Genomic DNA, 12632 nt, shown 5'->3' with positions numbered 1-12632 from the left:
ACTTTGGACACCAGAACTACCGGTACAAATCGACATTAAGTATGCGTCTCTTTTCTCTCTGAATCTTTTTTTGCATTAATAAACAGATACTCTGGATGCCCCTTTAAACATTTCGTAGGACTATGCCAGTTTTTCCCTTCATAGAATGTACGTAAGAAAAAGGCATCCTTCCTCTCTCTCTCTCTCCCCCCCCCCCCCGTGTCATTTTATCTTCTTAATTGTTGGACACTCAAAGTAAAACTTACGATAAGATTTCATAGAACTAACAGAATGAGATAAAAGTTGGTAAATTATACCGAATAATTGCGCCATACCACTTGAGTGAACGTGATTATTGGATGACAAACGCTCATATCAAAATAAATTTTCTCCGTTAGACTCAGGTAGAAAATACGTCGTATTTTGAGGTTGTATCGCCTGGTCATACCATTGCTTCCAAAAAACAAACAAACAAACAAACAACAATTTATTTAAAAAATACAACCTATGATTTATAGTGTTTTCTACAGATAGGAAAGATGATGGTAACTAAATACGTAAAAATTCATTGAAGAACCTCAAGCGATTTTAATTTTATGACGCTAGTCCAGGAACTTTTAATAATCCCTCGTATGTTGTTACTACATGTAATATTTATGTAATATTGCTTCAGAAATAATAATTGCAAGTTAGTATATATAAAAAGAAAGACTTCGGATAGGAAGATAAAGGAAGGATAGATATTGAATACGTACAGCTTTCAAATGCACCTGTCTTGCGTGATTTTTAAACCAGTTTTCGTCTAGGAAGAGTCAACGAACGTTTCTTTCTTTATGATGCTCGATATAGAATATCTATTACTCTGTCTGGTCTTGTATTAATAATGAATACAAAGTCAAATGAAATTTGTTTTATACTTATCATTCATTTAATAAACATGGTTTTAGAGTCGTTTTTACTTTTTTAATATCAAAAATAATGATCAGTACACAATTTATGGAAATGCTATGTAATGGTGATGACCTTTTCTGCACTCAAGTTCTACAGTCAATAAGCAAAATCTAAGCAACAAGGTTTAAAAAATCGATATTAAAAAAAAAGAAAAGAGAAAGCGGAATATATCAGAGGAAGTTTTCCTAAAATCTAGGCTTATTTGAGTTCATCTTTGCTCTTTATTAAATGATGATAAGTAAATTATTTTTTGTCTTTAATGTTTTCTTGACACAAATTAAGTTTTGGCGAAACTTAATCATAAGCAATCGGTGTACAGTATTTACAAATTTGATCAATTCTTCTATTTCGTAAGTTCTATGGTCGATACAATGACCTTGTCAGCAAATACAATCTATCATTAAGTCAAATGCTGACTGATTTTTTCATACTAATTGTTAGGTCATTATTTACACACTGAATTGTCGACGGATTTTTCCGTTATTTCCCGATCATGACAAGGAGCACACGGCGGGTGTGACCGGTCGGCAGCGGATGCTCACTCCTCCATGGCACCTGATCCCACCTCTGATGTCTTAGAGGCCCCTGTTTGCTCTTCTCCTATTTTGTAATGTTAAATGGACTTTTGAGCTCGAATACTGTTCGTTATCTCCACATATTTCATCCAAGGCACAATACTAGTAATTGGTGTTGGTACATGCTTTTGAAAGTCATTTAATTGATATACCCTGTAGTAGATAAAGTTTATCTTTACATGAATTTCCAGAATTATACATGTAGTCGAACTATGTTTTTACTAGTTAGTGCTTACCAGTTATAAATCGGCACCTTTGACATCAATCTAAAACAAAATAATCAAAACTGATCTAATAGTACAATAATCATATGTGTCATATAAATTAAATTTCTAATTGATTCGTGAACCGTGTCTTCGAACATCTATTTTTCTTTTCTTTTTTGCAATTCGGGAATATGTATTAAATATCTTTAGACACATTTTCTCTACATATCTTTACAAACAATTTCAACCAATGATGTTTAATTTCTTTTCTAAAAGTTATGAATTTTACTAGTTTTTTCTTCAACTGTTTAAGGTTTAAACTTTTGAATCATTTTCAAAAATGAATTACATATAAATGTAACCCGTGTACCAATATCGGTAAATTTTTTGGATGATGTTTAATTTTTTTTTGTCACATTGATCCATTATAAACACACTCGATGGTATTAATGTCGATTGTTTGAAAGAGTAGCTTTGTGTTTAAATTCATATATTGTCCCACATTATAAAACACAGATTAAGCCGAATTAAGTTTCTGCACAACCTTAATACCATCGACCTACTTTGCTCCAGTCTACCACAAAGTCTCCTATACCATGGTATGATAGAGTTGTGGAGATGGTAAGTTTTTTGGTGATTTTTTTCAATTTCTTTTAATTACGATGTAGCAAAAACATTTGTAAGGATATTTTAAATACCGTAAGTTTTCTAATTGATACTGTCAGAGAGAACCCACTGGGGGCATGTTAGCGACATGACCCCAAAATTTTTAGGTGATTTTTCTCTAATGATAAAGAATTTAAAAGTTCAAAACTTTAGGAGGAAAACTATTCGAGTTACTGCGTTAAACGGAACTTTAATGGAAAGACGGACCACAGATATTTAGTAAGTTTTTCCTCTTATGGTCAACGCCTTTCCGTATAAAATTCTAATTTGTTACAAAGCAAAATGAGATATTGTGTCATAAAAATTTATATATAAATACAGACAAACAAAGCGATGTAACCCCCAAATATTTATATTCGTTTCTTCCTCTTCATGCAAAGTATATTTTTAAAATAAAATTTGAAAACATTACAGTGAAAACTGTTTCGAGTTAATGCGTAACAACAAAAGTTCTGACAGACAGGCGTGCTTCCTGTAGGGCTCGCGCAGTTCATGCAGAGCTCCGAAATTTAATACGGGTATCTTAATTTTTCAGTAATTATGTACCTTTGTTTTGCCATCATAGTACCTAAGTTTGAAAAATATTAATGTGTAAAAATTTTGCCTGTCCTTTAAATATTCTTGCATGCAAATGTTTCTTCTATAGGGCCAAACATTAATGCTTAAGATTTTTAGATAGTTTTAGATCCAAATATATATATATCATATTTTGACATCCATGAAGATTCAGGATTGCATTCTACTCCCCAGAAAGATATTGGCTGTGATTTACTTTGTATGCCATTTTGACTTCAAGTAATAAAATATAAATAAAAATTCTCCAATGTGAGAAATAACTTCAAACTAAGTGAGTATTTAATTTAAAAAAATCATACCTAAGTTTTATATATATATATATATATATATATATATATATATATATATATATATATATATATATATATATATATATATATATATATATATATATATATCAGAAATATATCTTTTCGCAGTTCATGCAAAATACTTAACACAACAATAAAGAACTAAAGTGCAAAAAAGAATTTCGTCTACCTAGAATGTAGTTTAAGTCTTAATATTTGCAGATAAAAACGCCTTTAGAAAATATTGATATTAATCTTTTTATCATGCCAGTAAGTGTGGTTTAACTTGGTTCAAAAGAGGTATTACATTTACATTGAATTTCTACATGTAGAAACTGGGTCAGTTATGTATAACTCATTATTTCAGAGAATATCAATATTCAACTGACATAAATTAATTCCACGTTTTTAAAATTCATTTGAAATTATTTATGGTATTTAAGAAAGGCCATGTTTGCTTTGCTTTTTCATTTTTATTCAACAGATGAAATGAAAGTATATTTTCTTATTTTTACATAAATCCCAATTACATGTTTTCATGAATCTTAAAACTTAATGTCATTTCTAAATAAACAGGAAGTTCCCGAAGAAACCGTAAGTTTTAAGCCTTGCTGATTTTTTTTTGAATTTTCATCCGAATTTTTCCTTTATTAATTTGTTTAATGCCATACCCGTAGTAATTAACTTTTTTTATCTTCATCTCAACATTCTGAGCGCGTAAAATGTACTTTTGCATAATGGACATCAAACTTTCAAGTTTGTTCTTTAAATGTGATATATCTAAATTGAAGGCATAGAGTTTTATTCTTCTAGTGTAGAAGTTTTTGAATAAATTCTGATTCGTAAGAAGACAAAAGTTAATAAAGGAGCACTGTTAGACCCATCGGCATTTCCAACAGATTGTTGGAAGACCTGGTCTCCAATGCAAAGACTACATAGATATTGTCAATGAAGAACTTCAGAATCTTTCTTCAACTTCAGAGTACTTGTGTGTAGATTCATAATGATTTTTAATAAAAGTAATTTTGAAGATGGCTAATCACAAGATATGAATTTTTCCCAGTTCAATTTTTATTGAAAAAAAAAAGCTGAAAAACCTGGTCCTAAATTTATCATGAGAAATGGTTATATAAAGCGTTTAAAAATTTGACGTTTATATTTTATTGATTTTTGGGAAATTTCGTGATATCACTTTTTCTAAATTTCTCTCGTTTTTCGAGAATCTATAATTAATTTACACCATTTCTAGAATTTGTTGAGGGACGGTACATATGAAAATTTTCCTTCACAACTGTTATCATATTTTTGCGAAGTAAAGATAGGGACTTTGTAGAATATTTACTGGACCCTGCAATATATCTTTGTAAGGATTTTTATGAAGTTTCGGAATCCAATATAGGTACGGGAAATCACATTCACTTGTTAAAACTGCAAAATATTTGAAACGTGATTTTGATGAATTTTATCCTTTGAAAGGGAACGGTGATTATAGGTGTGATTTCACGTTGTGGAATAAAAGCCCAGATCTTCCGCAGTTGTAATGAACGCTGCAAAGACTACTGTAAACCAACTTTTATTCGCGTGCTAGAAATATCCGCGAGTTTTGCGACCTATTTCAACTCGCGAATATTAATGGCTGCTAACCACTTATATTGCTTTGCATTTGTAGAGAATGTTTCTTCAGTCGCAAAAATCAATCGTCGCGGACTGATTTCAAATTGACGAATCGCGAATGAAAGATGACGCGAATAACAGTTGGTTTACAGTATATTGTTACAGGTTTTGTTATCTGGAACTAAAACATAATGTCTATGTAGTCTTTCTAATTCTTTTATCAATTCCAGTCTACTTAAACAGAAGGATACATGTATTTTTTTTTCTTTCTACATGTAAAATCAAACAAAAATTATCAAGACGTTTCATTTCTTAAACAGAGAAGACTTAGAAGTTGCCAGTCTCAAATATTTGTACAGGTAGACAAAGGAAACTGAGAAACATTCCATTTCCCTTACTTTGATCTCACTGCCACGCATATTAAAATTCTACTAAACACCTTTTTATTAACTAGTTTTAGCAGAGTTTGTTTGCATTATATATGCCTTTTGAGGTTATTGAGAAGATAATTTTTTTTTAAATCCTTTCCTTTAAGACCAATTTCATTACTATTGACACACAAAAAAATTGTTCGTTCATATGCAAAAAATAATTGACAGAAAGTAAAAAAGAAGGTAGGATTAAAAAAAAAACGTGACTAAGAACCAGTAGAATGATCAAATTACTGTTAAAAATATTCTCAGCATAGCACTGGTTCTTAGGTGATCACTTTTGGGAACCTCATATCATTTTGGACAATCAGAACAAAATCTGTTTTCTATCAACATGCTGTAAGATAAATATATCAAAAGATGAGTATATTTTCAAGACTTATATTTCATGCCACCTGATCCCAACTATAATGTTTTAGAGGTCCTCTTTGCTCTACTCCTGATCTGTATTGTTTAAAGAGACTTGTGAGCTGTTCGTTATCTCCATATTTCATTAGTCTACCTTTCCATTTATCCAATACAGTTGTTGGTGACATAACATCAATGTCAAGTTCATATTGATAGAAGCTGATTTGACAATTTATTATGAATATGAAATTGTTACAATTGGAATGTCACCACTAAGTTGTTGCATTTCTTACACACATATACATTTTACATTATTATGTAGTTTTACTACTTTTTCTCAAGCAAGTATCGTTAGACAAATCATTTTGATTCTTCTATACTAATTCTGTGATAATGTGATCCTTCCCAGACCCTTCTATTCCACCTTGTCTTTCATGATCTGAAAGATTCATTTTAACAGAAATTCGAAACCTGTAATTGGACGCGTTATCACCAATCTGGTGTTGAATTATGATTATCTAAAACTTAAATGACTTCTCTCACAACCAGAACAATTCAATATACCTTGTAAGTTGTCAATGAAGAAAATAATTCATTCAATTATCAGCTCTTATTATATTTTCCACACATATATAATGCAATTTCAATCCATAATCGAAACGTTATTACTTCTTTGAAATAATTATGATGATTTACAATTCTTTAAAGACACTTATCTACACATGTACTACCTTTAAACAGATTTATTCTACCTGTATGTCATGATTCTACAAAAATGTAATGAAACATTTCATGTACTAACTAACAGTTTTTTTTAAATAATTTACCAAGAAACAAAATGTAATTTTATGCACAGGTAATTTGCTCTGTAAATTATTTAATAACTCCATATAGGAGAAACTTAACTGCAATAATGTAGTCCTCTCCAATTTTTATCTGCTGTTTTCAGGAAAGGGCAACAATTCCAAGGGATCTCCGTAATGGTGCAAAAATATTTAAATGTGGGCTACATAAGGCAAAATTTATCAAATATTCATTCGAATATTTAAATAAGAAAGAATTTTTATTCATTATCAACAATCTTGCCCTTTATACGCTAACACGCTTACACAAGTAAAATACAACTGCCTGTTTACCAATACAAATCGGGAGCAGAACAAACAAGGACCTCTGAACACATCAGAGGTGGGATCAGGAGCCATGGAGGAGAAAGTATCTCCTGTCGACCGGTCACGCCCGCCGTGTGTTCAATGTAATGATCGGGCAAACGGAAAAATCCATAGACAATTCATTGTGTACATAATGACCTAACAATTTGTATGATAAAGGTCAGTCAGCATTCAACTTAATGATAGAAAAAATAGTTTGTTTGCCCTCTCCCGACCGACTGGCTAAAAATGGCCCGACTCGGAACCTTTTTAAACCTCCAAAAAGTGATTATTTTATCCATTTCGAAATTTTCCCATCCGTGGAAAACCATTTAAATTTTATTAATACCCTCAATTTTAATAGATTTTGAAAAATCAGCATTGATATTGAAATTGTTTCTGAGATAAAAAAAAAAAAATTCACCTTCTTACTGACACAATTTTTTTTATCCTGAGTTAAGAGAGAGCAAGCAAAAATTATTTTAAAGATAGCCTCAGAGAGTTTTGGATCAATTTATATCTTGCATAACTACAATTTTTGAGTTCTGGTAGGAAATGTTAATGAAACAGTTACATTGATCAATTGAGCCAAAATATGTGTAGTATTGACCACTCCCACACTAGCCCATTACGGAGATCCTACGGAGTTGTAGCCCTCTTAAAAAAGACTTTATACTCCGGCTATTATAACTACTGGTATGCTTCATTTTGCAAATTTTGTAATAAATAAATCAATTATTAAAAAAGAAAAAAGTTGTCCAAAGTTTATTAATCTTACTCCCTTTTATTTTTCTTACTACAGTATTTTTACCAAAACATCAGCAATCCAATTAGATACGACTCCAAAATAAAATCCACATATCAATTTTTTTCTCAGAACTCAATTGCAATGCTTGAGCAATATTCCTTTCATTAATGTATCTGATCTGTGACTTGGTATTCTTGGCATAAACTCCGTGTTGATATTTACTTCAGGATTTAGGCAACACCATTGGACATTTTAGGTGGGACTTCATTTGTCAAACCGGCGTACGCCGAATGCGCCGCTTGACCTTTGGTAACCCGGCTTGTTACTTCATTTGACCGGAGAAGGTTCGCCGGCGTACGCCGATCTCGCCGGTTTGATATGACCGGCGCCGGATTCGCCGGTCTTAGAAATATGGCAGGAAGATTAAACAACTGTTAAAATGCAGATACTTTTTACCAATTCGGCATGTTCTTTAATTATTTGCATTTCTTGAACAAATTTCCATTCATATATTTAAAATCTGTTGTTATTTTCGAAATTATGATTTTTCATGAGGTCCATGATTTTTTTTATTACATTGAATTTTGAATTATTCAACCTTTTTATCGCTAAGACATAATGTAAAAAGTGATAGAATATAATTAATTGATTATTATTTAGTATAATTATTTTTTGTTTTCGCCGGTTTACTTCATTTGCCACTTAGCCGTTTTACGCCTGTCATATGACCGGCGCAATTCGGCGTACGCCGCTCTGTAACAAATGAAGTCGGCCCTTAGTGACGAAAGATCTTAAGGGTGCAACTATCGCCCGATGCTAAAGACTAACCTCTGCCACTTTTTATCTATATTGGGCACAGCTGGAACATTTCATAAAATTAAACATCAGATTAGATTACCAAACTGGAAGTAATAAGCATCAATTGTGTTTAAAATATGAAATTTTAAAACTAATAATGCCAGGTTTCACAGAAAAGGGGTAATATTAGAAAACATGCATACTGTATTCTGCTTACCTGATATACTGATTTTACATCGACCTAGATAAGAATAAGCTTAGGGAGAATTCTACTCTTTGTTCTGGCTGGAATAATTCACTGCAATAGCAATTGTACAATTTAAGATGCGCCTATAATTTAATTAGATATTACGCTTGTTTAAAAATGTGTAAGGCATTTAAAATAAGTCAAAGTAATTGAATAATTCTTGAATAAATACATCTAAATGGAAAGAGTACACTCATCAACATCGTATTTTCAGAGCGTAAGCTTCTAAGTACTTGTTTGATACTATAAATATTATTACTTACATGTATGTTTAAAATTCTGAGGATTTTGATATAAACATAAAAAGTATAAATTATTTTTTAAAAATCTGTTTACTGTTAACTGTGGTGTGAAAATATATTCTAAATGTTTTGTATTTTTCTATTTTGATAGACGGATAATTTTGCTCACGAGGTCTACAAAGGTATGTTTCTATGACAATTTGCTCCTTTAAAGCAACTATTTATAACCACCTGGCTAAAAATAATCCACAAATTCCACATGTAAATTTTACAGATGCTTTCTATGAGGCTGATGAGGATGGGGATGGTTTTCTATCCGAGCGTGAACTAGGGATCGCCTTACGAAAACTAGGTCACAATCCAAGTGAAGTGGAAATCCGTGACCTTATTTTGACTGTTGATGAGGATGGTTTGTATTCTTAATCATTAGACTAACCTACTCAATTTATACTGTGATACCTAAAAAGGTGGGGGATGCAAAAAAGCATTATAAGAATGAGTGAATGAGTTGCTGGAACATGATTCATGACTTTGATGAAAGATGAAAGTTTCAACAAAAAGTATCTGTTTAAGATAACTTTCTCCTATACATAATCTTAATTTACATGTAATTTAATTTCAAGCCAAATCAATTATGTAATGAGTTTGAAATTGCGTTAAAATAATGAATATTAAGAATAAAAAACTTGTAAGCTGAATGTTTAAATAGGGTAAATAAACACTTTGTTTTAATCGACATTAGGTACATATATAGTTACGAGTACGTCCACCAAACGTGGAGGAAGCGTTATTTAGCTATGGTTGTATGTCATAAAACTGCTCCTGATTCTATGTTCTTCTCCAGATCTCTGTCCTGGATGGGATCGATTTAGGTTTAATTATCTGTGAACTAGCTTAAATTGTGTTTGGAAGCTGATTGACTCAAAGTCAATGTCACTGGGAAATGAAATTTTTAAATTATTGAAATCCTTTCAAAATCGTTACTTTGAAGTCTTTAATTTGAACAGTTCTTAATTTTAGTCTTTTGCTGCCTAATGTTTGAAAGTTGAGGATTGATACTGGCTCAAGGACACCGTTCAAAATAACAGTTCTCTATGCAACTATAACTGGATTGTAGCTCTTGAACCCGTTGACTGGAAAATTTCAAACACACGTAAATATAGGTCATAATAATTAGTTCATATCATAGATGTGGTCAATGAGAATACGGGATACTAAATGAAATATATGGAGATAACGAACAGTAATCAAGCTCAAAAGTCCATTATACAATACAAAATAGAAGCAGAGCAAACACGGACCTCCAAACATCAGAGGTGGGATCAGGTGCCATGGAGGAGTGAGCATCCCCTGCCGACCTGTCACACCCGCCGTGTGCTCCTTGTCATGATCGGGAAATAACGGAAAAATCCGTCGACAATTCAGTGTGTAAATAATGGCCTAACAATTAGTAAAATAGTGTAAAAATCTTTTGTTTTATCAGAAAATGGTCATTTGGACATGAATGAGTTCATGAACTTGATGACATTGAAGACAGCTGCTGTTGGAGAGGTCAACGACATGTTTAAAACATTTGATGTGGACAAAAACGGTTTTATCGACTGGAAGGAACTAAAGATGGGGATGGAGAACCTAGTGGGACATGAGCTGGACGATTCAGATATTGATGAGATGATGGAGGAAGCTGATTTAGACGGGGATGGAAGAATTAATTACGCAGGTATGACATGTATTCATTCTCATACCGAAAACAAGCATTCTTTCGTAAAACTTTCACTTTCTGTATTTTGAATATGTATGTAGCGATTTTCTATGAATGCTTTTTTCTGTTTCAAATTAACTTTATACTATCATCCGCATAAGGTATCGCATTTTCCTTTCCAAAAAATGAAACGCAGGGGAAGAATATATGCGTAAATCAAAATCAATGGTCTTTTGAACAAAACAACACCAATCCCATCCTAAAGGGCATGTCCATACTAAAGACTCATTATGTAAAATAAATCACTGAAACCTGTCCGAATGTTAATATGCAGCACATGTAGACTAAATGCTCTTGAAGTTACTTTTAAAACGAAATGATTCCTCTTAAGTTTAAATTTTTTCTGATTTAATATCTTAATTTTACTTCAGTGTAGAATCTTTTTACAGTACCTAGTATTAGACAAATTTATATACATGTATCTTATCTTTTAGAGAACGTAAAATGTCATTTTATCATTTTTTTAAGAGTTTGAACGTATGATGCAGAAGAACTTTGACACAGAGAATGATGAAGAGGTGTAAAGAAAACCTAGGGCCAATGGAATATAACTTCATATTGAATTCTATGCTTCTACATCCTTTCCATTCTTAGGATTTTTTTTCATTTGATAATTTTACCAATTGTAAATAGTGTAGTACGTCGTTCAGTAGTCTTGTTGAACATCGTGTACTTGGTACTTTTTTCATACTGGTTCTTTGTATGAATTTTTTGGCCACCATCTTTAAAGCTCAGATTAGAAGTTAGATTTGCATTCACATGAAGGCTTTTTAAGGGCGAGTTCAAAACAGAGCAAATGTAGAATGTTATGGAAATTTTAGTCTAGTTATTCCATACTTGTTTTAATTTAGATTTTATCGTTTAGTGTCTTCGTTATTGTTTGATCCCATTTCACTCTTTTTCTTTTTGTTTACTGTAGGAAATCTCACGTGAATTTTCCCTATATATTATTCATATCATTTATACAAAGATTTCAAACGTAAGTGTCCACAATATACAAAGTGAAAACATTTGTTACCTAATAAATGAAATGAAATGCTAACCTTTGTTGAAGTTTCATTTGTAAAGTAACTAATATATATACAGTTTAATTTGTCCAAACCGGCTACCCCCGGTTCCGTAAAATTTGGCCGGATTAGACAGAATCCGGAGTGCAGGAAAAATGCAGGAAAGTATTTGAAATTTAATTTTGGTGTTTTATTTATGAGTACAATATATAATATATAAATAATTGATAAAATCAATCAGTATTTTGGAGTCTAGAAATTATTAGAGAGATTGCATGACTTACTGTATTTTTTGTTTTCTTTTTCGTTCACAAAGTTTTGGACTTAACATGAAATGTTACCGGAGTCAAAATCTACAGACTGGTATATTATACTATACATATCACGCGGCCCGGGTTTTGCATGTCAAAGAGCGCATTCAATATAACTATAAACACAACTATTCACGCTTTGATAATTATTGGATTGAAATTTTAATTTTTATCTAAAAATTTACGTCTTCCCTCTAATGTAATGGCGCCATTTTGTGATGAGACGTTTGAGTTTCGATCCCGATTTATATTTTGGTTTGCAAATCCTGTACCTATATTGTATTGATTTTTATTATACTTTGTAATATGGAGTAAAAAGCAAGTTAAATGTGTGAGAGTTTTTTTTTTTTAATTTACTTGTAATTTAATCTTATATTTCTTCAAGTTTTGACACTGCCGCGATTCAGTTCGTCTCATGGCACTTATGTAAACATACGTTAGCACATCTTCACGAAAGGTGTTAATTGCTTTGAAGTAACTCAGGTTATTATGCGTGGCCGGATTAGAGGACATAATTACCGTTAATTATGAGCAGTTGGGACCAGTATGGCCGTTCGGAATACAGAATAGACACTATCCGGTCTACACAGAATTTTTTCTAATACATTTGCTAAAAAAGTGCATGGAACTAAAATTTATAGCCGGAATGGACAAAAATCCGGAGTATTCAGAGTCCGGATTAGACAAATTTTACTATATATATATATATATATATATATATATATATATATAT

The 12632-nt window shown here is 31.7% G+C and overlaps 1 protein-coding gene across 1 annotated transcript; it reads left to right on the top strand.

The window, feature by feature from the left end:
* The first annotated feature begins 6836 nt into the window (after window positions 1-6836).
* On the top strand, window positions 6837-11123 carry LOC133182488 (neo-calmodulin-like). Its single transcript, XM_061317333.1, has 5 exons — window positions 6837-6848; window positions 8971-9001; window positions 9094-9228; window positions 10303-10539; window positions 11050-11123. Exons 1-5 carry the CDS (start codon window positions 6837-6839, stop codon window positions 11103-11105), a joined length of 471 nt encoding a protein of 156 aa, XP_061173317.1. The 3' UTR covers window positions 11106-11123.
* Window positions 11124-12632: the final 1509 nt, after the last annotated feature.

The sequence above is a fragment of the Saccostrea echinata genome, unplaced genomic scaffold (assembly GCF_033153115.1).
Source record: "Saccostrea echinata isolate AGI-Se365-2 ecotype Australia unplaced genomic scaffold, CSIRO_AGI_Sech_v1 ptg000009l, whole genome shotgun sequence".
Lineage (NCBI taxonomy): Eukaryota > Metazoa > Mollusca > Bivalvia > Ostreida > Ostreidae > Saccostrea > Saccostrea echinata.
Note: the sequence above shows the minus strand (reverse complement) of the source record. Positions and strands in the feature narration are given on the sequence as shown.

Excerpts from the sequence above, each read along its gene's own strand:
- LOC133182488 (XM_061317333.1), top strand. Across the intron at positions 9,002-9,093 it reads TGCTCACGAGGTCTACAAAG|ATGCTTTCTATGAGGCTGAT; the intron begins GTATGTTTCTAT and ends TAAATTTTACAG. Across the intron at positions 10,540-11,049 it reads TGGAAGAATTAATTACGCAG|AGTTTGAACGTATGATGCAG; the intron begins GTATGACATGTA and ends CATTTTTTTAAG.